At 39.0% G+C, this 27342-nt stretch overlaps 1 protein-coding gene across 1 annotated transcript in view; it reads left to right on the top strand.

Moving 5' to 3' along the window:
- The window catches only part of LOC120533951 (copine-8), a 780386-nt gene that overhangs the window by 350870 nt on the left and 402174 nt on the right, over positions 1-27342 (top strand). The window contains exon 5 of the mRNA XM_039761099.1: positions 14059-14098. Within this exon, the coding sequence (XP_039617033.1) occupies positions 14059-14098 (40 nt within the window). The remainder of the gene's footprint in view (positions 1-14058; positions 14099-27342) is intronic.

The following is a 27342-nucleotide window of genomic DNA, read 5'->3' as shown; positions in this document are numbered from 1 at the left end:
CAGTGGCTAACACAATAGTATGAATGCTCACGTTGCCTTACATTTCTCTGCCTCTCCTTCTTCCTTTTTCAGTCTTCTGTATTTCAGGTTGATATCTTATCATATGTTTAGCTATAGACACAAATTTCATCTCAGCATTCAATCTCTTCCCAATAGGTTTCACACACTATTGTGTGATTTCCACCAAAAAGAATGTTTTTCCACACACTGTTATCACTTCTCTCCCTCTGAACCCCAGCAACCCTGAACTAAACCGAGTAGATTAAGCAGATTCAGTAATGCATTGAGGAATATGTTATGTGAAAATTGGTGTTCTCCGACTACCACTATATGGAAAAAAAACTTAAAATCCAACATAAAATGCAGTTAAAGTGAGTTTAGTCAAACACAGGCTGAGCCCCTAGTGATCATGTGAGTATTGGGCACTACCAACATTTTATAATACAGTGGGCCTTTTCTTGAGTCAAAATAATGTTTTTTTTTATTTTCGACTGGTTTTAGTCATTACAAAGGTACAAACATATTGTAATAACCTATAACCCTGTTATTAGACACCAACAGATCTAATTTCAGCCAACATATTCAAGAAATGATGTATGGGATCAGACAAGCTTGTGGAGCTCATGCAGGACATCAGGCTTAAGATCGCCATATGTGCCCAGCATCAGCGTCAGTTCAAGGAGCAAAGTAAACAGTACCACCAGAACATACTCTTTGCAGACAAAACTAAGCTCCTGTATCAAGAGCTAAACAAGCAGGAGGCTGTGGTTTGTGAGCCACCACATAAGGGCAAACTGCACGAGTTCTGGAGAGGCATCCTATCAGATGAGAAAGAACACAAGAAGAACCAGCTGTGGATTCGACACAAGGCCACTTAGTACATGAACACGCCCTAAACAGCAGTGGTGCCAGTTCTGAGTCCATGAAGTTACTGATGCGATTATCATGACCAGCAACTGGATGGCGCCTGGTCTGGACAGCTCCAAAATTTCTGGGGTAAGACATTCATGGCTGCCCACCGCCAACTCACAGGAGCACTGAACAAAGTGGTCCATGTGCCTCATCTGATGCCTTACTGGAGGAGCCAAGGATATTATGGTCCAACTCTTTAAGTGTAAAGCAAGGATACAAAGAACTACCATTCGATCATGTGGCTTCTGCAAGTCAAGTCAAGTTGGGGAGCATGCACTGGTACTGTGTGTTGCCGCACCAACTACACGATGAAACAACTTGGGATCCCAGTTGGCAACCTCCCAGGCAGACACGCGGTCCTGTCCCAGTCTCTGGAAATGACCCTCTATCTGCCGCAGCCAAGTGTTACGTGGGTGACCTCCTGGCCTGGTCCAGCCACTCGGGTCTGCAACAATGAGGATCTTACGTGCCGGATCACCCTCGGGGGGGAAATGCGCCACATGGCTGTAGTGCCGTAACTGATGCTTCCTCACAATGCAGGTAATGTGCCTCATTCAGGACCACAAGAGCAACCGCTCAATCGACACAAAGTCAAACAAACAGTACCCAAGGATTTTCCGGAGAGACACAGTACCAAAGGAGTCCAGTCTTCATCTCAGGTCAGTGGATAGTGTCCATGTCTCGCAACCATATAGCAAGTCAGGAAACACCATGACTCTAAAGACTTGGACCTTCGTCCTTTTGCATAGATATCGGGAGCACCACACACCCCTTTCTAGCGATCTTATGACCCCCCATGCTCTCCCAATCCATCTACTGACTTCATAAGAAGAGTCACCAGAGACATGAATGTCACTGCCAAGGTAAGTAAACCTCTCGACAAAGTCAACACACTCTCCGCAAACAGACACACTGCTGATGGCTGTGCCCAAGATGCGCAAGATCAGGCCTTGAACCCCCCCCCACCAGACTTAAATCATAGGGACACCAGTCACCAGCAAACGCCATGCCGTCTTAGTGGTGAAGCTGATGAGACCATTAAGCACACAGTGCCCGGACGCCATGTACCGTCCCAAAGGTAATATCTAGAATGTCACAAAAAAGGCAATATGTACCTGCACTAAGCAGTATGCCAACAGCTGGGTGTTCTGATGAAGTATGAATAGTATAAGCATTCATCAGGTGCAGTCTTTGACACCAGAGACTGTGTCATCATGTGGCACAACACAATTCATTGACAATAAGCCGGACATTGTGTTCCATGACAAGAAGAGAAAGTCTTGCGTCTTCATTGATGTGATGATCCCAGATGACAACAACATCCTGAGCAAAGAGACAGAGAAGATTATCAAGTATAAAGTCCAACAGATCTAAGTCAGACACATGTGGAGCACAAGGACAAGAAGTGGCTTCAGTTGTCACAGGTGTACTGGGAACCATCAAGACCAGGTTCCAAGAGCAGCTGGACAAACACCTGTGTAGAGTCAACACACAAGAGATTCAGATCACACTCCTCGGCATGTTATGCATTCTTTGAACATTAGAACATTAGAACAATCTAGACGAGAACAGGCCATTCAGCCCAACAAAGCTCGCCAGTCCTATCCACTTGCTTCCTCCAAGAAAACATCAAGTCGAGTTTTGAAAGTCCCTAACGTCTTACTGTCTACCACACTACTTGGTAGCTTATTCCAAGTGTCTATCGTTGTTTGTGTAAAGAAAACCTTCCTAATGTTTGTGCGAAATTTACCCTTAACAAGTTTCCAACTATGTCCCCGTGTTCTTGATGAACTCATTTTAAAATACAAGTCTCGATCCACTGTACTAATTCCCTTCAGAATTTTAAACACTTCAATCATGTCACCTCTTAATCTTCTTTTGCTTAAACTGTAAAGGCTCAGCTCTTTTAATCTTTCCTCATAATTCAACCCCTGTAGACCTGGAATCAGCCTAGTCGCTCTTCTCTGGACCTTTTCTAGTGCTGCTATATTCTTTTTGTAGCCTGGAGACCAAAACTGCACACAGTACTCAAGATGAGGCCTCACCAGTGCATTATAAAGGTTGAGCAGAACCTCCTTGGACTTGTACTCCACAGATCGTGCTATATAACCTAGCATTTTGTTAACCTTCTTAATGGCTTCTGAACACTGTCGGGAAGTCGACAGTTTAGAGTCCACTACAACTCCTAAATCCTTCTCATTAGGTGTACTCTCGATTTTCCGACTGTCCATTGTGTATTCAAACCTAATATTTTTACTTCCTATGTGTAATACTTTACATTTACTGACATTAAATTTCATCTGCCACAAATCTGCCCAAGCCTGTATGCTATCCAAGTCCTTCTGTAATGGTATAATGGATTCCAAATTATCTGCTAATCCACCTATCTTGGTATCATCTGCAAACTTAACCAGCTTGTTACTTATATTCCTATCTAAATCATTTATATATATTAAAAATAGCAGTGGCCCTAGCACTGACCCCTGTGGAACACCACTCTTAACATCGGCCAGTTATGAAGCGGTTCCTCACACCATCACCCTCTGCTTCCTGTGTCTGAGCCAATTCTGCACCCATCTAAAAACATCACCCTGAACTCCCACTTCTTTTAATTTGATGCCCAGCCCCTCATGTGGCACCTCATCAAATGCTTTCTGAAAGTCCAGATAAATAATATCATAAGCTCCACTTTGATCGTATGCTTTTGTTGCAACCTCATAGAATTCCAACATGTTAGTAAAACATGACCTCCCTCTTCTGAACCCATGCTGACTGGTCAGAATAACTCCTGTCCTTGCCATGTGTTGCTCAATCTTATCCTTAATAATTCCTTCCATTAATTTTCCTGTGATGCATGTTAAGCTTACTGGCCTATAGTTGCTTGGATCTGCCCTGTCACCCTTTTTATATAATGGGATGATATTGCCATTTTCCAGTCCTTTGGAATCTCTCCAGTGCACAGTGACTTCTTAAAAATATGTGTCAAGGGTTTATATATGTACTCACTAGCCTCCTTAAGAAGACGAGGATAAATATTATCTGGGCCTGGTGATTTGTTTGATTTCATCTTATTTAATCTGAGCAGCACTTCTCCCTCTACAATTTCCAAATCCCTCAGTACCTCCTTAGTAGTCACGTTTACCTCTGAGAGGTTATCCACTTGCTCACTTGTAAACACCTCAGAAAAATGTAAGTTTAGGGCATCTGCTATTTCATTGTCTGTATCTTTTAATTCCCCTTTACTATTCCTGATGAACTTGACCTCCTCCGTGACTGTTCTTTTACTACTAAAATACTGAAAGAATCTCTTGGGGTCTTCTTTCGCCTTATCTGCTATATTCCTCTCCAACTGTCATTTAGCCTCTCTGATATCCTTCTTAATGGTTGCCCTCATGTTCTCATACGCGCTACGATTCTCTTTGCAGTCCTTAGATGAACAACAAGCTGAGTTTAAAGCCTGAGAGGTCTGGTTGATCTCAGGTGAACTCACCATTGTATGTTACTGCTGTGAGTGGAGGGTGCTGATAATAATAATAATAATAATACTAATAATAATACAAGGGTCTTCACAGAGTCTCAGAAACAACAACAAGTTATATGTAACATTGGATGTAACAAGTATTACTGCTGGAGAATTTCCTGTAATACTATTATTTGAAGCTCCAGGAAATGTATTGCAGGCACGGAGCTGCACAGGTTGACATCCATGGCAGAGCGACGGGCGCTGAGCATGCTCCTGTCAAACATGGAGATTCCACTGCATCCACTTAACAGTGTCATCTCCAGGCAGAGGAGCAGCTCCAGCAACAGACTACTGTCACTGTCCTGCTCCACTGACAGACTGGAGAGATCGCTCCTGCCCCACACTATGTGACTCTTCAATTCCACCTGGGGGGTGTAAACGTTAACGTTATTCAAAGTTATTGTCTGTTTTTACCTGCATTTTTATTACTCTTTAATTTAATATTGTTTTTTGTATCAGTATGCTGCTGCTGGATTATGTGAATTTCCCCTTGGAATTAATAAAGTATCTATCTATCTATCTATCTATCTATCTATCTATCTATCTATCTATCTATCTATCTATCTATGTACAGTATGTGGCAATCATCCTAAGTGCTTAGAGAATTGGTGTTATAATTTTTGTGGTAGTTCCCAAGGCATCATTTTAATTTGCTGTGATCTAAAGTTGCTGTAATCTCTTTCCTTCTTGATGTCTGTCTTTTTTATACTTTAATGAGTTCTGTTGAGTGTTGGCCACTTACATGTGAAGAGGTTAGTTTTCATGGGTGTTCATTCCTAAATGTCCTTGGCCACAAAGGAAGAGTGCTTCCTCACAGCTGCTGGGTACATTGATCTATGATGTCTGTTTTTTTGTAAAGTGCAAAGTATTCCAGACCGCTTGTGGACTGTCTGCTGTTGCCTTGGGCATGCAGAAGAATGAACAAAAGCCCTCTTCTTGGAAAGCTTCACACCTAGGCACCTTATCAGTGTTATCTTTGCATTAACCACACAGTTACTTTATGCTGGTGCTTTCATTTTACTTGATAACTCTTGGTGAAAGACTCATAGTTCAAATAATTTTTTAAAAGTTACTAAAAGTAAACATATAATTTGGGATTAAGTCTAATTGAAAATATTATGTCGTTTACACAACAATCTGACATTTTTTGGATTAATTTGCTCTTTATAGGATCGCTGAGTGATAGTAACCATTCCTGCGCTATTAGGTCCTAGTCAGAAACCATGACTGGACAGGAGGCAAGCCTATCATATAACATGCTTTGCACCTAACCTTTCACTGACTCACACCTGGTCTTACTGTATTAAAGTTTCCATTCAATCTAACAGCACATATCTGGCATATTGGTGGAAACTGGAATATTGGTAGAAAACCCAAGTTAATGTCAGCAGAATCCACAAGTTCTACATAGGCACTGCCTGGGTCAGCAAAAAGACTACTATCTTAAAACTGTGAAACAGCACCAGCACTTTGTTGTGGCCCTCTATTTGAGAGATGGGCAATTAAATTACTTGGTATTTCCAGCGCTGGTTTATTTGCAACCAATAAAAGGGATGTTTATTAATCTGAACTTTTTCAAATAAAACCCCCCAGTCTCCTATAAAAGGACAAATAGCTAATGAGGGGGACTTGAATCTACAGGATTACAAATTAAAATCCCACTCTTGGGCATTTTGCAATGACTTAGCTGTTAAACTGTGTTGTAATGTACCTGTGAAGTGCTGTAGGATGGTGCTCAAAGGAAAAATTGCTATTTAAAAATTGGATGATTCACAGGGTTTTGCATCATAAACACATCCTTAAAACATGCATTATGTTAGTGGTATGCTGTAATAGGACAGTATCTGGAAAAGTCAATAAGAACTTTATGGTAACTGCGTACTGATAAAATATTTATGTATCATATACAGTAGTATTTCTGTAATCTGTATTATTTTTCTCTTTCAAAATAACAGTTTTTAAACTTGCATCCATAGAAGTAATTATGTGCTGGAGGAAATGGCAATGGGATGAGTCACTGCCATCACGGGATATGCATGAAATCTCTTAGGAAAGCTGCATGATTTGCCATCTGGCCAGGGGGGTTTCTGCAATTTGATTGTTCTGACGACTGACCTCTTTTACCTTAGGACTTTATCAGCTTTTACTAGTTCAGGCTTCCCTTTAATTGCATGTGTGTATTATTCTTAACGATTCTAATTTTTGTGGCTTTTATTGAAAAATGACAGTTTTTAAGAGCTTTCTTTTTGAAAAATGTATAATGTTTTGGAGACATATAATTTAATTCTTGTTTTGCAGAATTTAGATCAACATTATTTTATGTGTATTTGGTGTTATGAAAAGAAAATAAATGAATATACCAATTGCGTAAATAACTGATAAAAAAGAAAAATGGCAAAAACTAGACTTCAGGACTGTGATGCCTTTTGAAGTAGGGAAAATATGCTCCTTCATGCGAAAACTCAATTGTGAAGGCACTTTTGTTAACCCTTCTATTGCTAAGTCAACAAATCAGCAGTAAAAATGTGATAACCTAAGCATCTTTCAGTGCATTAGGATGTTGTCAGTCCATGTTCACAGTTATTATTCTACACTCCGACATTGACTGTTAATTAGTTTATAGCAGCTGATGATTCAAGTGGTGTGATGGCCCTTTTGCCTGCAGCTGGCATTACCTGCTTAAACCCGAGACATTGATAGCCATGTGCTGAGAATGGATTAGGCAATGAGGATATAACACATCATTAGATGGTGCAAAAAGTGCTTTTATTATTTTTATTTTTAAAGTGCTGTGCAATTTTCAGCAATGAATAAATTATCTAAGATAAAAACAGTGTTCAAAATCACAATAAATAAATTCCATTACAATAAATAAATTCCAAAAATGGATTAAAATCAGTCCCCGCTCATCCATTATAGTCTTCTTAGCAAAGGAGATGTCTGCTGACAAGAGCAGTCAACATTTAGTTGGGTCTTTTCCCCATTGTCATCCTTTGATGTCTGTGGGTGACACGTGAGCCTACTTTCTTCTCCCACCACCATCCCTCTCTCTGCGAGACTTTTGGAGCAAATGGTCACTCCTGCTCCTGCACAGTGTTAAACAGGAGCCATCCTACCCCTGTAGTGCCATTGCTCCATATGGGGCGTCTTCCCTGACTGCCAAGCTTGCTCTTTGCAAATTCTGCTCTGCCACGATCCTTACTAACTTCTTTTCTGTTCTGTTCTTTGTCTAGATTTATAATCCCATATTTCTCCTTTCTTTTTTCTCTTCTTATCTGTCCTGTGCTGTTCTCCCCATGCTTCTCTATGCTCATGTGGATGCAGTGTGCTAATTGAAGTCTGTGGAGTGCCAATGTGTAAACAACTGATTTAATCAAACAATTAGTTCGTCTCCACACTGAACCCCAAGGCAGCCCAGCTCCTCTGCCTGCACCCACAAAGCCCAAGTTGCACTGCCATGGACCCCTAAATGTGCTCTGTCACAAGTGGATACATTCTTAAAACCCTCTAATTGTGAAAATTCTTGAGGTTTTAAGAACCAGGAATGAATTGCACTAGATATCACCATCAGTGTCTAAGAAATGTGTTTATTATTTGTTAGCGTGCTGTCTACTGAAAAAAGTGGAATTTGAGTTCATGTCACAGAAGAAACAATGAGCTCTTTATGTGCTTTGGACTTCGATTACAATGGCTTCACCCTGGAGCATTTTTTTTCTTTTTAATATGACAGCTTCAAAATGGTGGTGATGGAATCCTCAAATAAAAAGTTATTAATTGGTTACAAATCCATGGACTTGGTGTGTTTTTATATTATCCAATCATTCTCAAACTTGATAAATCCATGCTGGCAGCACTGGGTTCAAATCAGGAACCAACTATGGATGAAAAACCAGTCCTTCTCATGGCTTATATACACATACACTGACAGAAGACCATTTTACTGTCAACTTATTAACCTAACACACTTATATTTTTGGCATTGAAACAGAAAAAGGGTATGTGGAGAAAACAAACCAACCAGCCAACCTAGTGCAGGAAAGTGGGGAATGTGTACACTCCACACAGGCAGCAGCCAAATTGATCATTAACGCTACAGCTCTAACCACTGCACATTTCCATGTCAAACTTGTACTTTGCATATAAAATGCTTTAGGGGTCAAATTCACATTATGGTGTCATGTATTTTTTATTATTTTTAAAGGCAGCTCTGACAATTTGTACTATGTTTTAGGATTGTTTTCTACCTTTTCTTCATGTGCTGCTATAATAAATTCTGCCCTCCCTGACCATCAATTTAGATTAAATTGGCCAGAAAATTGATGTTTAGATATGTTGGTTTAAGTAGGTTGTTTTACTGAATTTGATAATGTTTTACATTTTAATTTTCTGGAATTCAATATAAAACTATTAGAATGACTGATATCTTTAAGTTAGCCCAGAATTCACATTGCATCATAATTTTGAATTTCTTTAACTTAACTTCTTTTTTAATGGAATCTGTAAAAGCTAAAAAAATAACAAAAATGTTGCCTCAGTATAATAAGTGATTGTGCTCTGAGATGGACTGGCACTTCATCCTCAACGTTTTCCTACATTGTGTCCAATGCTGCCAGGATAGACTATGTCACCTTCTTAAAACTGGACTGATTGAATTTGGTAAATGGAGGAATTGATACATTTTTACATTTGTTTAAGGAACAAAAAATAGTTCCAGGTTTAAAATACTGTAGAAATATTTAATAAACTATCAGAGAGTTGTTCATTAGTCAGCTCTTATCAGTGGAATGCTGTGGATGAAATAAGTAAAAAGTGCAATATCCAAAAGCCCATTGACATAAGTATTGGCTGTTGGCAAAGCAGGTACTGCATAGTTCCTAACACTACTTAGTGCAAGTACTGCATGTAGTTCTTAAAAGATGGTGTTCAAATTGTCAAAGGCACTACTGATGGTGAGGTATTTACCAGTACATTTTCAATTACACTGTATGGTGCATACCAGGGTAGCAGTATACTAATAAAATGTAATGTATACCATATATCTTAAAGATAACATTGGAAATTTTCGTCCTAGCCAGAATGAAGTGTAAAATTGCTAAAACCATAGTGAGTGGCTTATTAAATTATTGAAAAGATGATGGTGTCCCATTTCTCCTTACTATATATACAAAATTACTCATTACTCAAACCACTTATTTCAACAAGTAGTGACAGTCATGTGTCAGCTCTTTGCTGACTCAAGGAAAACACGAAGCTGGAGTGTAATCAACCAGCAGAACTCGGTTTGGAATGCCTTGATTAGTTCAGCTTGAAGTCATCTTTCCAGAGTATTGGTTTGAACATAACACAACATTCTCAGACCTGCTTAATCCAATTCAGTGGTGTGGGGGCTGATTTGAGCATGCTTTTTTTAAATGCTTAGAAATTACTGTACTTAGAACTTATTCTAGTTCAATCAGTTAGCTCTGAATGTAATCTGTGTTTGGCGGGTTTTAAATGGACAGCAAAGCAGATTCTGTTATTTATTATTGTGGTTCTATCATAATTATTTACATTTAATGCCTAACTCAATTTTTAATGCTTGATTACCATTAATGAAATTATATTTTTTTATCATTTATTTATTTAGCATAAGTGTGGTGGTATAGTTGTTAGCTTCATGAGAATGTGTTTAGTCCCAGGTCAATTGCTGATGGTTTCCATGTACTTGCTTTGTCTAAATAGGCTTCTATTGAGGCACTGTAGTTTCCCAAATTTTTGCTTCTTAGGTTAATTATATAGTCTAAAATTGTCCTAGTGAAAGCAGGTGTTGATGTGTGCATGAGTATGCACTGGTGTCCAGGAGTGCCTCCAGACCATTTTTAGTGGGTTGAATAGACAGGACCAGTGAACATGATGGGGTGGCACACTTAACGTCTAAAGCATAGGCAAATTACAAGGTATAAGAGTTGTTATAGCTCTACATAATAGAGACAGTGTATTAAAGCGTGTAGAAATCAGATCATTCACTGGCCTATTAAATATCATTTGCCAAATTCTAATTTTAAGCAGTAATCTGCATTAGCTGATACATAATTTACATACTTATTTACTTATTATAATCTGATAGGGGTAGGTATATAGAGGCCGAGAGGCCTAGCACTACATGTTTTGTTTATTTGATGAAAAAACATATTGTTTAAAATTTGAAATTGATAAATCGTCAAGTATAATATTAATACTTACTACTCAAAGCACTTTGCGAATTCCATGCAAGGACGACCTGGGATGCAAACCCATGATCTCCTTATTGCAAGGCAGCGGCGCTACTATTACACCACATGTGCAGGTGTACTATGTTGCATGATATTGTGCTTGATAGACTGTTTGAGAATGACTGTGGTAAAGCATGCCACATAATAAGAAGCAAACTGTTGTCACAAGTGTACTTATTTATAGTGTTACTTTTATATTTAAATAGCTATCGATAAACTGCTGCACTTAGTTTGAGGGAGCTGAAGGTGTGTTGAATCTCCAGAGTTGGTGCATCTTCACAGCTGCACAGTGAGGCATGCCACACGTTAGATTCTCAGTGCACTACTGGAATTGGCCAAAACACCTGGGTGGGTGAAGTTAATGTCTTGTCTCTACCCCGTTGCTTCCCTAATAGAGAAAAAAGAGGCAATAAGAATGGTATATTGCGTGGAGAAGTTAGGAGGCCATAAGAGGTTAGGAAAAGTCCTGGGCAAAAAGTTAAAAATGTTAAGAGAACACTCACTAAGGAGAGAGTACGACCGTGAGTAGAAAGAGAGCGAGGCAATTCACCTGCCTTGGGGCTTGCACGCTGGCTGAAACCACAATAAAATGGGAAAGTTCCACGAGAAGGGGGGTGCTGCGAGGGAAGCATTGCTGCAAGCTCCCTCATAGCAGGAACAAGGGTGGGCTGATGGGCATTGAGTGCCACAATGTCAATTGGCATATGAAACCAGCAAATGAACACTAGAGTGAATATTGGGTTAGGCGCCATACTGAATCTTTTTTCATAATAAGAAGGGTGGAGGTAATTGGGGTGTACAGATTAAAGTCCTTGAGTAGCAAAGAGGTGTTTTATCAGTGTATATTTTTTCCTCTTCTGTACAGTAATCCCTCCTCGATCGCGGGGGTTGCGTTCCAGACCCCCCCGCGATAGGTGAAAATCCGCAAAGTAGAAACCATATGTTTGTATGGTTATTTTTATATATTTTAAGCCCTTATAAACTCTCCTACACTGTTTATAAATATTCCCCACACAGTTATAAAGCATAAACCCTTTGTATTCTCTTAGATATTAGGTAAGATTCGTTGAAATTATGTATGTAAACACACTGTTTATATACAGTAAAACCTAAATATTATTTTAAAGATATCGAGTGTCTCCGATATCACATATGTTACAGCTATTACGATAGACAGGCCACCTGCAATAAATACATACAATGCAAGAAAAATTGTATACAGTAAATGTGTGTACAGTGACACTAAACGTACGTACATGTACTAAGTACTGTGAGTAGAAAATTAATTATGGTTACTCACCAACAATGACACGATGACTTGTCCAATAACGATGAGTTTAGTTTTACTGCACAACAAAGGAGAGCGTTACAGCTCTTCTAAAGGAGCCTCTTCAGGTGACTGTGTAGCACTGCCGTTGTTCTTCTTCAATCCAAATCCCTAAAGCAGATTCCATCCAGACTACTGCTTATTACATCCACTTACAACTCGTTTTGCACCCTGGTTAAAAGGACACTGCGGCCGTAGATCTTATATTCCTTTCCTGCTTTTTAAATAAAAAAAATCGTAGCCTCATTGATGCCATAATTGCGTCCTACAGCGGTGTGGCTTTTCCCTTCCTTCAACATATCCAAAACATTTACCTTTTCGGCAATCGTAAACATCTTCTGTTGGCGCTTGGGCACGGCCCCTGAAGCAGTAGCAGGAGCAGATCGTTTTGGAGCAATAATGAAGGGCTTGACTATGCACAAAGATAAACACAAAAGAGCACAAAAGTGAACTCTTTACACAGCGAAAAACATTGATGCTGAATGAGAGAGACGAGACATCCTGGATAACACCGCGGAATCGAATTCAGCGCTCCGTCGCTGAGCCATTCAGCACACAGGAACTTAACTGCGTGCTCTGATTGGGTAGGTTCTCAGCCATCCGCCAATAGCGTCCCTTTTATGAAATTACCTGGGCAAACCAACTGAGGAAGCATGTACAGGAAGTAAAAAGACCCATTGTCCGCAGAACCCGTGAAGCAGCGAAAAATCTGCGTTATATATTTAGATATGCTTACATATAAAATCCGTAATAGAGTGAAGCCGCGAAAGTCGAAGCGCGATATAACGAGGGATTACTGTATTTCTTTATAATCAGTTTTTATGTATAGTTTTTTTAATGGAAGAATTAATTCTCTTTTGCCTTGATTATTTTTTGTTTGGAAGGAAGTAGGAAGGAGGATTTCATTTTTGTAAATACTAGTTTGGTGCTGGGGTTCTCTTTTTTCCCTTTCTGATTTTGTTGGAGCAGGAGAAAGGCAGAAGGGACTGCATTTCTGTAAATTTTTATTGCATATTATTTTTTCTGTTTTTTTTGTGTCGGCGTCATGGGACTGCTTTTTAATCCTTGACATGCTTGTTAGTATTTCCTAAGAGCTCTCAAGACTGGCTTCTACCTTGTGTGGCCCCAAGTGCTGCCAACATTGGTCTCGGTGTCATATGATGTAGGAATGGAAAAGTGAACTCAGAAAATGGGTGAATGGATAAAAATACATTATTGGACTTTAAACCATGACACAGCTTTCATCTGCTATTTAATGCTCTAGTTTTCTACTTTAATTTCATTTTTCATCCGGACTAACAGTGCAAATCAATGCGCAAGATAAAAATCAGTAAGTCAGTAAAAAAAAATTATTCTTTTGAAGCATCATTCTCTTCTAAAGAGTGTTAATGGATTTGCTTAAAAATTCTCATCCTGTCTGTTATCATGCAGAATCACATGCACAATCTCATTCTTTTCCTTTCTATACTCCTTAAACACCTTTATCTTTATGTCTAACTGTTTGACTCTGGTACATGAACCTTACAGAGAATGCTGTTTTGCTCATGTTGAACACTGTTTTTTGCCATTTAAAATTTTTCAAGTTATTATATTTTTTATTTTCATATTGCCATTACATAATAATGCATTCTTTGAAATGCCTGATCTTTTCCATAGACTACAAAGTACCACCCTTTGTGAGCTAGCAAAAAAGTTTCATTTGAAACATTTGAACGATAGATTTTATGTACAAATAACTTTTAGTGACCATTTGCTTTGTACTTTATGCAGTGAAGCGTATTTGTATCAATAAACAAAACAGGAAAGATAACTGAATTTTAACAATTAGTTTACTGTAATTGGCATTACAAAACACATTTTATTTCATATAGATAATACAACCAAAGGCATTTTAACCCTTACACATTATGACAGGATTTACAATTTTCTTGCACTTTGTTTTACTAAGTTATTATTATTATTTGCTCTGGAAAAATTTAGTGATTGTTTTAAACATTGCTGATTCTTTTGAACCAGTACTACAACTTTTTTTGTCTTTTCTTTAGGTATGATGTTGATTCAAAGAGTTCAAATTTATCAAAACATGTAAGTTTATATGTCCTCTTTTTTATACCTAAACAGACATGATGTGTTAATTCTAAAAGCCATGATGCGTGCTGTGCCATTTTATTTATCATTTAAGCAGCATATTACATTGTTTCTGCATTATAATGTTGTATACTGTTTGGCATGTTCACCCGTTATGTTTTGTGTTAGCTTACCTACATTATTATTATCTTAATCACATTGATAAATATTTGAGCTTATTGCATATGGCATGTTGAGAAATCCTTCCCCGTTTCTATGATACAATTGGTCTTAATTGTAATATAATGTGACTATTTTATCTTGTTTATGCACATGTGCAATGGGATTTGTGCAGTCAGGGGTTACTGAAGTAACCCACGCATGCCTTGGAGGGTTCTTGTCATCATAGGCCTCCTTGTACATCTGAAATCCTAGTGTCTGAGCATTGATAATATCTGTTTATATTTAAATAATAGGGTTTGAAGTTACATTATCATTAGTAGAAAAAAGAGTTTATAAATAGATCCTGAATATAAATGGAAGTGCAGTTTTTGGCAGTGTGTGGGTGGACAGTGTGCAGTCTGCTAAAGTGTCACTGACAGAAATTAAAGACTAATTTTCTGTAGTCTGTTTTTCTTCAGAATTATATATTTCTTTACCCACTAATAAAATATTATAAGTGTTTATTTATTTACTTAGTCTGACATTCATAGCTGTTTCCTTGTGCCTTGTGTTGCTTTTCAATCCTTTTAGTTACAGTACTTGAAAAGGAAAATTTAATTTTGGCACAGATTATTGCAGTTATTTGATGGGATATTAATTTGTCTGGTTTTGATTTCATATAAAAATTAAGGACCTTTTTTTGTAATTTACGTTTTGGTAATGTCCACACTGAATAACATACAATGTACTCCAGAAAATGGCCTCTGGAAATATTGAATAAATAAAAATATAATCCTTGCTCTTAAAGAGCAACAGAAAGTCAACAAGACAGAAACCTGTTTAATTTGCACATGCATGATATTTTCTCTGATTCTGTTACAATTTATTATCTATGTTACATCTGTGCTGTGCCTAACAATTGTCATGCAAAATATTTTAGAAGCTCTTAAGCAATAAATAATCAATCCTCCGATTTACATATAAAATGAAGTCTAATTTATGCGTTTTCTTGGTATATTTAAGAGGATGTACAAATAATTGTCAGAATGTATTCTTAAATGGCAATTAGATTAGTTCGTAATTTTACTTCTTAAAATGTGCATAAGAAGGACCAGGGATGCAGTGTGAATGTAGTTACAGATTTGGCTTGAATGCATACTCCCTGTGGCTCTTTTAGGAGATGTCAGAAATTAGCTGTGTGCTGGTCCCATTGCTCTTTGTAATTCATATAAAGTATATGAGTTAAACCATATTAATATATAAAACTACAGACTATAAACAAATGAATCATATGTGTAGACTGGAGTAAATTTGATGGATCAGTCAAAAACATGGGGATGTCAAATTGACACCTGAGCATTACAGTGGTCCTCTGCAAGACACAACCACCCATAGTCATTGATTAAGTTGTTGGCCTAGTGTAGATGTTTGGACTTTACAGAGTGTGATGGTCAATGTAAGACATCACTTCCGCAAAGCATCATATTTTGCAAAATTCAGCATGTCATTACTTTTTAGCTATAGTGTTGGGTTAAAAGGTCACTCACCACTCTTTTTGTAGATCGCTCATTGTAGATGACTCTGTTCTAGATGAATGGTGCTCAACAAATACCTTTATTTTTATTTATTTTTTGCGTCATCACATGAAGAAATTGCCCAGATTTTATGAAAGTTCCAATTTTATATTAAAATATATACAAATACTTTGCAAAAAGGGCATTTTATGTTTTAAGGCACAATGAAGGAATGATGCACATTAAACACTTATTTTTTGGACTTCTCTGTTTAATCAGAAACATAGAACTTCAGAGCTTAAGTGCTTAGAAAATAAGAAACAAATGCATACTGTAAATGTAAAGTGGATGAATCCTTTTGGATGGATTCTCACTTGAAGCAAAATTCCTTTTTCTTTATTTTCAATAAGAATCCTCATTTCATTGTTTTACACATATAACTGAAATCCCAAACAGCATACATAATTTAATAGCACCCAATTAGCAAAAATATTTCGGAAACACACCACAACCCTGTATACCCTAAATTAATGGAACACTTTCTGAATAGTAACTGGTTTATACACAGTTGTCCAGTCATCACTGCTAAATTTCAAATACAGATAGTTTTGGCAGGATTTGCTTCTTCCTTATGTACCTTCTTTGAACTACCACTGGCAAAATCTGCCAGTTTGTTGTCATACCTTAAGCACTTTTTGGATAATTTTCCAATTATCTAGTATCACTTTTATATCTAAAATGGAGATTAGCACAGTACCTTATATGGTGATAAAAGTTTTTTTTAATATAGTTTCATTGAAAGCTCCATATTTACACCCTAGAAAATAGGACATCTGAAATACCTTAGTAAAGAATCAGCATTCTATGACTCGCTGCTGCGAGTGGCAGCCTTTCCAGCAGCTCCATGTACGACTTTATCTTTCTACCTTTTTCTCTATTTCATTGATCACTCCTACCACTTTCTTTTATGTTGACTCGTTCCCTGGACACTTTTTACTACTTTTTATGATTCGTCTATTAAGGTACTCAACTTCTAGCGCTGAGAACAAATGCCTGCTACGGTGTGGTTCCCTATTTATCTGACGAGGTAAGAAGGCGGTATCGTGGCAGCAGAGCTGGAGCTAAGCTAAAGGCTAAGCATCTTGCAAGAAAGTGGCGATACAAGCCTTCGGTGCCTTCTGTGATCATGGGAAATATGAACTCACTACCAAATAAGATCGACGAACTGGCTGTGCTGGTGAAAAATGTCAGGACCTACAGAGAATGCAGTTTGTTGTGTTTTTGCGAAACATGGCTAACAACTAGCATCCCAGATGCTAACGTGGAGCTTACCCGGGTTTAGCACAGTTAGAGCGGGCAGAGACGCAAATACCTGCGGGAAGCGGAAAGGAGGAGGACTCGCTCTCTATGTGAATACAAAGTGATGCAACTCTGGACTTGTAAATGTAAAAATCTCCACTTGCTGCAGGGACATCGAACTGTTGGTAAGTCCCTATTACTTGCCCAGAGAGTTTGAACACGTCATTGTTATTATTGTTTACATCCCTCCTCGGACGAACGTGGAGATACCGGGTGACATCATTCATTCCGCTGTTGCTAAATTACAAACACAGCACCCTGAGGCACTTGTGCTAATCGCTGGAGATTTTAAACATGTGACGCTGGACAAAACATGCTCAGGTTGTTGACTGCACTACTGACTACATCAACTTCTGTATGGACATTGTAGTTCCAGTAAGAACAGTACACTGCTATGCTAACAACAAGCCATGGATTACAAGTGACATCAAGGGCCTTTTGAATCAGAAGAAAAGGACTTTTAAAGGTGGTGAGGTCAAGCACGTTCAGAAGGAACTCCGAGTCCGCATCAGGGCAGCGAAAGAGCAGTACAGGAGAAAGCTGAAGCAGAAGTTGCAGAACAACAGCATGAAGGAAGTGTGGGACAGGATGAACATCATCACTGGCTGCAGCTCGAAGCAGGGTGCCACCATTGAGAGAGATGTGGAGAGAGCAAACCAGATGAACAATTTCTTTAACAGGTTTGACCACCATAAACTACTCTCACCTCGGAGTACTGCACCCTCCACCCATCCTTCTGCTGATACCAGCATAGGAGCGAGTTTCCTCCCACCCACAATTACAGCAGCCCAGGTAAGCAGAGAGCTGAGGAGACCTTGTGCCAGCAAAGCAGCGGGTCCAGATGGAGTATCGTCCCGACTGCTGAAGGCCTGCGCGCTGGAGCTGGGGAGTCCTCTACAGCGCATCTTCAACCTGAGCCTGGAACAGGGGAGAGTCCCCAGGCTTTGGAAAACATCTTGCATCACCCCAGTCCCAAAGGTATCACGTCCTAGTGAGCTGAATGGCTTCCGACCTGTCGCTATGACATTGCATGTGATGAAGACAATGGAGCGGCTGCTGCTTCACCACCTGAGGCCACAGGTCTGTCACGCCCTCAACCCTCTATAGGTCGCATACCAGGAGAAGGTGGGAGCAGAGGATGCCATCATCTGTATGCTACACCGATCTCTCTCCCACTTGGACAGAGGCAGTGGTGCTGTAAGAATTATGTTTCTGGACTTCTCTAGCGCCTTCAACACCATCCAACCTCTGCTCCTTAGGGACAAGCTGACAGAGATGGGAGTAGATTCATACCTGGTGGCATGGATCATGGACTATCTTAAGACAGACCTCAGTATGTGCGTCTTGGGAACTGCAGGTCTGACATTGTGGTCAGTAACACAGGAGCGCCGCAGGGGACTGTACTTTCTCCGGTCCTGTTCAGCCTATATACATCGGACTTCCAATACAACTCGGAGTCCTGCCATGTGCAAACATTCGCTGACGACACTGTTATCTGCATTCCTTAGAATGTTGGCGTCCTTCAACATCTGCAATAAGATGCTGCAGATGTTCTACCAGACGGTTGTGGCGAGTGCCCTCTTCTACACGGTGGTGTGCTATGGAAGCAGCATAAAGAAGAAGGATGTCTCACGCCTGGACAAACTTGTTAGGAAGGCAGGCTTTATTGTAGGAATGAAGCTGGACAGTTTAACATCTGTAGCAGAGCGATGGGCGCTAAGCAAACTCCTGTCAATCATGGAGAATTCACTGCATCCACTGAACAGTGTCATCTCCAGGCAAAGGAGTATATTCAGCAAGAGATTGCTGTCACTGCCCTGCTCCACTGACAGACTGAGGAGATTGTTCCTCCCCCACACTATGCGAGTCTTCAATTCCACCCGGGGGGGTAAACGTTAACATTATTCAACGTTATTGTCCGTCATACTTGCATTTTTTATCACTCTTTGTTATTGTTTTTTATCAGTATGCTGCTGCTGAAAAATGTGAATTTGCCCTTGGGATCAATAAAGTATCTATCTATCTATCTATCTATCTATCTATCTATCTATCTATCTATCTATCTATCTATCTATCACTTCAAGCCCTATTTCATACAGTACTCTATATTCTATATATATGGGGCACTATACAAGGAAAAGTATAAGCACACCTTGTGTGTGCATTATATAACAGTTTCATTTATTGACAGTGTGTGGGTTCCTGTTACTGGACACATCATATGTGATGTTCCTGGAATTGTTGGACATTTAGCATCATACACCCTCATCCAGGTGACTCAGCTGGGACTGATTAGACCTCAGATTGTGTCAGTTTGGCGCATAAGCTACTTACTTCTCTTCTCTTTTGAGCCACAGCCATTCAGAGGTTCTCTTTGCTGCTTTGGTGGTGTTGTGGATGGCTCTCCTTTTCTTACCCCCTTTCATGCCCAGGTGAATGAAGGCCTTATTCAAGGACTGGCCTGTAAAGTCCCTGTAGTCAACATCCCCAGGGAAGCACATGGCTTTCAACTCCGCTTGCTGGCAATACCTGACTAGTCCCACATATTTGATGAGTTAACTCTCAGAGGCCTTTTCAGATGTTATTCCCAAGGGACCATCCAACTGCTCCAACATCACCACCTGCTTGGTGGCCTCAGACATGGTGACAAGGTCTGATTTCAAGTTAGTGACAGCAATGTGGCTTGGGAAGTTCATTCAAGTTCTACCAGCCACTGCCAATCTGTTGCTGAGCCCAAAATGCCTTTTGATGTTTTCTCTGTGGTTTTTAGCTGCCTTCTAGCTCTCACAAAAGCAACCATCTGCTTGGAGGGGTGAAAACACTTGGCTGCAGCAATTTCTGAGCTGGTAGTTTAAGAGACAACCTTCAAGACTTGGTCATTCTACCATCTGTAATGTCCTTCACCAAGTGCTTTGGAGCAGCTGCTGAGAATGTGTTTCACGGTCTCTCATGTAGAACATAGTGGGTAGACTGGAAACTCGGCTTTGCCCCATATGTGAAAGTTTAGTGGCATTTGCAATAATAGCTCATACACAGCTCAGATGAGAAATTTTATTCATTGTCGTTCAGATTTCCATATCTCATCTCAGGTCTCCTTCCTCTTGCCACATTCTCCACATAGTCCACATTCCTTGTTGTCTCATTGTGATTGATCTGTATGACCTTTACTTTTCAAGTGCTGCTGTCACCTCCTGGTCCTCACTCCCTTTGATTATTCTGGGGTGGGAAGTCTCAAAGTCTGATTTGTTCCTTGTGTTACTACCCCCACAACCTCTTGTGGCGCAGACTTCCCTCAGCCTGTTGAACTGCTCCCTCTGCTCTCCATTACCTCCTCTTATTACAGCTATCTACTACCTGTAGATCACATGAGTCCCTGTACTGCATCACTTTTCTGGTTCTAATGACCTTAAACTCCTCCTACAAGGACTTGAGAGGTAGATGTAATTTGCTATGATGATAGAGCTGGCCTATTCAAAAGGCGACCCATGGGTCACATATGGCCCAGAAGCAACCTCCAAGTGACCCAGCCCACACAGAGAAAGACCAAGAAAGACACATTTCACGAGCCTTCAGAAATTCCTCCATAAATACCTACAGTAGTACAGGCCATGAATGCAACACTTCAGGTATCCTAGCAGCATTCAACCTACAATGCAGAGCATTGGTGTGTGTTTAGAAGTGGTGGTAGTAGTCTGTGAGGCAGTGATTTTTTTTTTTTTGTGTAACGGTACTTACTAATACATTGTTACCGGCACCTCGGCCGCGACAAGTAGTTGTGGCATCAACTACATATTAAATGATTATGTAAGTAATTGTGTGCTGAGTCTTAGTTGTATTCCAGTTTCATCAAGTGGGTGCAAATGTGGGTTTTCGCATATTAATCTAATTGTTACTCCAGTGAGAGCCTCTTTACTAAAGTGCAGTGTCTCTGCACTATTCTTCATAGGATTGGTTGGCCGTCCATTCACATGCTTCGGTCCTGCAGATTCATGGCTGTTACAAGGATGATAAACTGCCATAGACACTCAAAGCAATGAACAGACTAGAAAGACTGCATTTGATGAAAACATGCAAAAAGTTTGGAATTTGCCTTAAAACACAATAAAAATAAGCCCTGATTGCTTTGTGAAAGTACATAACAACTTTTTTGTAGAATGTAGAACTCGTCATTAACTTGCTCTTAATATTATTTGATTTTGGGAAATTCTGCGTTTTCAATTTTAAAATATGCACAATAATATGCAGTACAGTACACTTACGCTACTGCCTCGCAATAATGAGATCATGGATTTCCATGTCCTCCCTCCGTGGAGTTTGCAAAGAGCTTTGAGTAGTGAATAAAGCGCTATATAAATGTAAATAACTATTATTATTATTATTATTATTATTATTATTATTATTATTATACTTGATGATTTGTCAGTTTCAAATTTTAAATGTTATGCTGTTTCACCAAATAAACAAAGCATGTAGCGCTAGGACTCTTTGCCTCACAGCTTCACAGTACCTCAAACTTCATCCAAACACAACATATGCATACCACCACTTTTTTATTTACGAAAAAGGCACTGCTAATCACACATGGTGATTTGTAACGAACCTATGTTCCCTCAGCTTGCATTATATGTATTCATGTGAGTTAGTTACTGTTATCACTTGTTATGGGTTTGTGTATTGATAGCTTTGATAGCATTGATATTTCTTTTTTATTCTGTTTAATGCACTTTGTGACGTGCCTGGGTCTATATGACCAAAATATTTAATTTATTTCAAAAATGAAACAAATGTTTTTGCTAATGCTGTGCACTATTTTTATGCAGGTTGAGATGTGCCCAGGTCAGATATGACCAAAATGTTTATTTTTTATTTCAAAAATTATTGCTACTACCTTAGATTCTGTTCAATTGTATCTGTTTTATTGTTTTTTCTTTTTTTAATTTATTTTATTGTACTCATTCCATACAAATCAATCAATTTTTACAAAAAATAAGATTGAGAAAAAGTTGACCCCCACCCCTGAGAAGAGAAAGCATGGCCAATGGGGTAAAGCGTAAGGCTTGTAAGCATACATAAATTGATGAGTTTGATAGACTAATAGAGACGAATGGAGAAGAAAAAGAATTGCGGAAATAATTGCTTCCTCTGTGCTTTAAGAGCTTATTCTAAAATATTACTGATTAGATTCTGCCATGTTTTGAAAAAAAATCTGGACAGATCCTCTAACTGAGTATTTGATTTTTTCCAATTTCAAATAGTGTAAAACATTGGTTTCCCACTGACTTAAAAGAGGAGAGTTAGGATCCTTCCAGTTTAGCAAAATAAGTCTGCGTGCCAAAAGTGTAGTGAATGCAATCACAGTTTGTTTGCCCTTCTCCACTTTAAACCCATCTGGAAAAACCCCAAACACAGCTGTTAATGGGTTAGGAGGTATTGTTGCACCAAGGCTGTCTGAAAGGTCATTAAAAATTTTGGTCCAGAATGATGTTAATTTGGTGCAGGCCCAAAACATGTGACTCAGTGAGGCTGGAGCTTGATTGTAGCGTTCGCAGGTTGGATCTTGCCCTGGAAACATTTTGGAGAGTTTTAGACGAGACAGATTTGCTCGATATATAATTTTGAGTTGAATAATTGTATGCTTTGCGCATATGGAGCTCGAGTGAATTCTCTGCATTGCTAATTTCCACTCCTTTTCTGATATGTTGAGTGAGAGATTTTTTCCCAGTGTTCTCTTGGATCTTTGAAAGGGAGGGACTGTAAAATAATTTTATATATTGCGGAGTTTGTGTCTAAGTCCTTGAAATTGAGCAATATTTTTTCCAGCATGGACAAGGGTGCAAGATGAGGAAAATCGGGCAGGTTCTGTTTAACAAAGTTCCTAATTTGAAGATAGTGGAAGAAATGTGTAGCTGGAATGTTAAATTTGGAATGTAATTGTTCATAGGATGCAAAGACGTTGTCTATATAAAGATTTCTAAGCAAGTTAATCCCAATTTTTTTCCAAATATTAAAAATTGTATATGTTTGCGAAGGTTGAAGGAGGTGGTTCTCTTGCAGAGGTGCCACAGATAAAAGCTTCTCCATCTTAAAATGCTTTCTACATTGGTTCCATATTCTGATTGAGTGAAACACAATTGGGTTATCAGTATATTGCCGATAACTTGCATTTATTGGGGCACAAAGCAGGGAATATGTTTTATTGTTTTTTTCTATGCAGTTTGTGATGTGCCTGTGTCAAATGTAATGAAATTTAAAAGGGGAAACAATCAACAAACGCTACTTGTTTTTCAGTACATTCATTTTTGTTGCTTTAAAATTTGTAATTGCATGCTGCTTACCAGACACTGAAAATATCTGGCCCAGCTAAATTTCTTGGTTTAAAAATCTGGCCCAACAGAATTTGTAACAGCCATACCATAGAGTGTAGTGCTACTTAGACTCTTTGGTAGCTCCAGGTATTTCCTGGATTTCAACTGTTGAGATCAACACTTTGTAGACAAGAAGTGACTAGTGGAGCCTGGGAAATATGCCATGCTGATACAACAGAACTTTAAACTTCCCTGGTAGTCCACACACCTGTGTGCAGCATATGACTTCAGTGTAGTCACATGTACCATACTGCATTTTTTGACATACTTTGTTTTGATACTAACATAGTTCTTTTCTGTGAGCAACTACAGTTTTGGCAACAAATAATGAAAGACCACTGTAAGAAATACTTTGGTACATTCTATCATGGTGTGGATGGGAGGAGAAATGGGGTAGGAGTTATTCTGAAGGAACAGTATGTCAAGAGTGTTTTGGAGATGAAAAGAGTGTCAGGCAGAGTAATGATTATGAAGCTGAAAATTGGAGGTGTGATGATGAATGTTGTTAGTTTTTTTAGGATGAAAAATGGAAAGGCCGTTGGTCTAGATGACATACCTATGGAAGCATGGAGGTGTCTAGGAGAGATGGCAGTGGATTTTTTAACCAGATTGTTTAATGGAATCTTGGAAAGTGAGAGGATGCCTGAGGAGTGGAGAAGAAGTGTGCTGGTGCTGATATTTAAGAATAAGGGGGATGTGCAGGACTGCAGTAACTACAGGGGAATAAATGATGAGCCACAGCATGAAGGTATGGGAAAGAGTAGTGGAAGCTAGGTTAAGAAGTGAAGTGATGATTAGTGAGCAGCAGTATGGTTTCATGCTAAGATAGAGCACCACAGATGCAATGTTTGCTCTGAGGATGCTGATGGAAAAGTTTAGAGGAGGCCAGAAGGAGTTGCATCTTTGTGTACCTGGAGAAAGCATATGACAGGGTGCCTCAAGAGGAGCTGTGGTATTGTATGAGAAAGTCAGAAGTGGCAGAGAATTACGTAAGAGTTGTACAGGATATGTACGAGGGAAGTGTGACAATGATGAGGTCTGTGGAAGGAGCGACGAATTCATTCAAAGTGGAGGTGGGATTACATCAGGGATTGGCTCTGAGGCCTTTCTTATTTGCAATGGTGATGGACAGGTTGACAGATGAGATTAGACAGGAGTCCCTGAGGACTATGATGTTTGCTGATGACATTGTGATCTGTAGCGATAGTAGGGAGCAGGTTTAGGAGACCCTGAAGAGGTGGAGATAAGCTCTAGAGAGGAGAGCAATAAAGGTCAGTAGGAACAAGACAGAATACATGTGTATCAATTAGAGGGAGGTCAGTGGAATGGTGAGGATGCAAGGAGTAGTGTTGGCGAAGGTGGATGAGTTTAAATACCTCGGATCAATAGTACAGAGTAAAGGGGATTGTGGAAGAGAGGAGAAAAAGAGAGTGCAGGCAGGATGGAATGGTGGAGAAGAGTGTCAGGAGTAATTTGTGACAGACGGGTATTAGCAACATTGAAAGGGCAGGTCTACAGGACTGTAGTGAGACCAGCTATGTTATATGGGTTGGAGACGATGGCACTGACCAGAAAGCAGGAGACAGAGCTGGAGGTGGCAGAGTTGCTAAGATGCTAATATTTACAACTGGGTGTGACGAGGATGGATAGGATTAGAAATGAGTACATTAGAGGGTCAGAGAGGCGAGATTGCGTTGGTTTGGGCATGTGCAGAGGACAGATGCTGGGTATATTGGGAGAAGGATGCTAAGGATAGAGCTCCCAGGGAAGAGGAAAAGAGGAAGGCCTAAACAAAGGTTTATGGATGTGGTGAGAGAGGACATGCAGGTGATGGGTGTAACAGAACAAGGGATATGGAAGAAGATGATCTGCTGTGGCAGCCCCGAACAGGAGCAGCCGAAAGAAGAAAAAGATTGTGCAGGTGATGCAACCTGACAGGCAAATTCACAATTAAAGAAGTTTTAAAAGGCTTGGAAGCTTGTGAAGTTTACACCATTATGTAATACAAACTCGTTTACATCTGTTTTCTTAACCCCTGTGTGTTACTAATGGATGATGACTTTCTAGAGTTCATCTCTTAAGTTCTTTTTTTTATTTTATAGATCAGTGCTGGAAACTCTAAAGGCAGTTTTAAGTGGAGAAATAATCATATGTTTTTCACACAAAAATAAATTGGAGGCTAGAAAAGCATGAGACCTGACTACAGGGATTTCCAGAATTGATTATGAATGTGTTATATCACTTAATGAGCCACTCCATAGGAAAAGTTGTCTCTACAATTAAAACTTGAATCTTTTGTGTATATATACAAAATAACTTATTTTTAAATCACATGATCATTATTATGAATAATAAATTATGAATAAGCTAAAAAGATTTTAGCTAAATAAATATTAGAGATGGTAAAATCCAAAAAATATTGTGAATGTTTAGTATAAAGAATAAGAAACGTATATACACTTACATAGAATTTTGGAACATAATCTTAAATTACAGCAGTTCAATATTTGTAGATTTAAGTTTCAGTGTGGTTTTGTGTAATATGCTGTACACTAGTTGTTTCATGTTTTAGGCTTATGTAGCTGGTTGATGTTTAAACAGTAGGAGGTGGGGGTTCATATCTGCAGCATGCTTTTTCCTCTGTTATTATGAAGCCTGTCTCTTTTTTCATTCTCACTCCCTTGCTTGGTCTATGTTAGAAGGCAGTAGCACAGCAAACATGAAGAGGGCTGCTTGTGAGTCACTTCTAAATTTTCCCAGTTTATTTTTATGCACTTCGGCCTACTATCAACATGTTTAAAAGGGAATAAAGTAACAAGGAATTTGAATGGTGGTGTGTGGTAAGCCTAAACTAAGCAAGATCTATTTATGCAATATAGAATGTACCGATTTTTACGTAGCACATATGTTAATTCACCTCCCAATACAGCGATTACTAAGAAATAAGTGAATTGTGTATTGAAGGCTGCACTTAACAATATATGTTACCGGCCTCAGGTAAAAGCCACTGTTGCTTCTGGTTGTAGCCACAGCGATATGGTGCCAAAAGCATAAAAGAAGTAGGTAGCAGTTTGGAATTTCTGACCAAAGTTTTTTATTCTCATTTACCCAGGGGTATATAAATGCTTCAATGTCAACATGACAATCAGTTAACACAATAGAACATACCAATATCCTCTTGCTAAACAATATTATTGTTACTAACTATCAAGATGTGCATAGACCACTATATACAGATTAGGGACCAATGTCCCCAGAACTTGTTAATTTTCAAAGGAAGTAATTCTAAGGAAGCAGGCAGTTCTGTTATCACAATATGGTACAGTATGTTGATGAGATACTAATCAAAGCAGTCTAAATTTTTCAAAGCAAGCGACTCTTTTGTGAGACAGGTAAATATTTACCTCCTTTAGATAATTACTAACAATAACCTATAACGGGATTACTCAGGAAATTTGCCTTTTCATTTATTTTGCCTATTGTCCCTTTTATTATTGACATGTATTTGTTTTTCTAAAAGTAACACATAAAAATGTCCTTTACTTTAAAACCCCAATTTATAGCCCACTTACGCCTATTTACAACTTCAGGGCTAATCCACAGGGAAAATTTATACATAATCCCCACATGTGAAATGTACTTATTAGATATAACAATGAAAACACTCTGTTGAAGAAAGAGTATAAGTACTGTAAACACAAGTTGGAGAACCGTAAGCAAGGCGAACCATCCACCCCAAAATAAGAGACACTAAACTGAATATAATTTTGCTCAGTCGCTACCTGTAACACACCACCAATTCCTTTATATTATGGAAGAAGATTGCAGAGATTTTCCCAGATAGTCCTGTATATTAATTGTA

The sequence above is a fragment of the Polypterus senegalus genome, chromosome 8 (genome assembly GCF_016835505.1).
Source record: "Polypterus senegalus isolate Bchr_013 chromosome 8, ASM1683550v1, whole genome shotgun sequence".
Lineage (NCBI taxonomy): Eukaryota > Metazoa > Chordata > Cladistia > Polypteriformes > Polypteridae > Polypterus > Polypterus senegalus.
The sequence above is the reverse complement of the archived record's forward strand: the minus strand, read 5'-3'. Positions and strand labels throughout refer to the sequence as shown.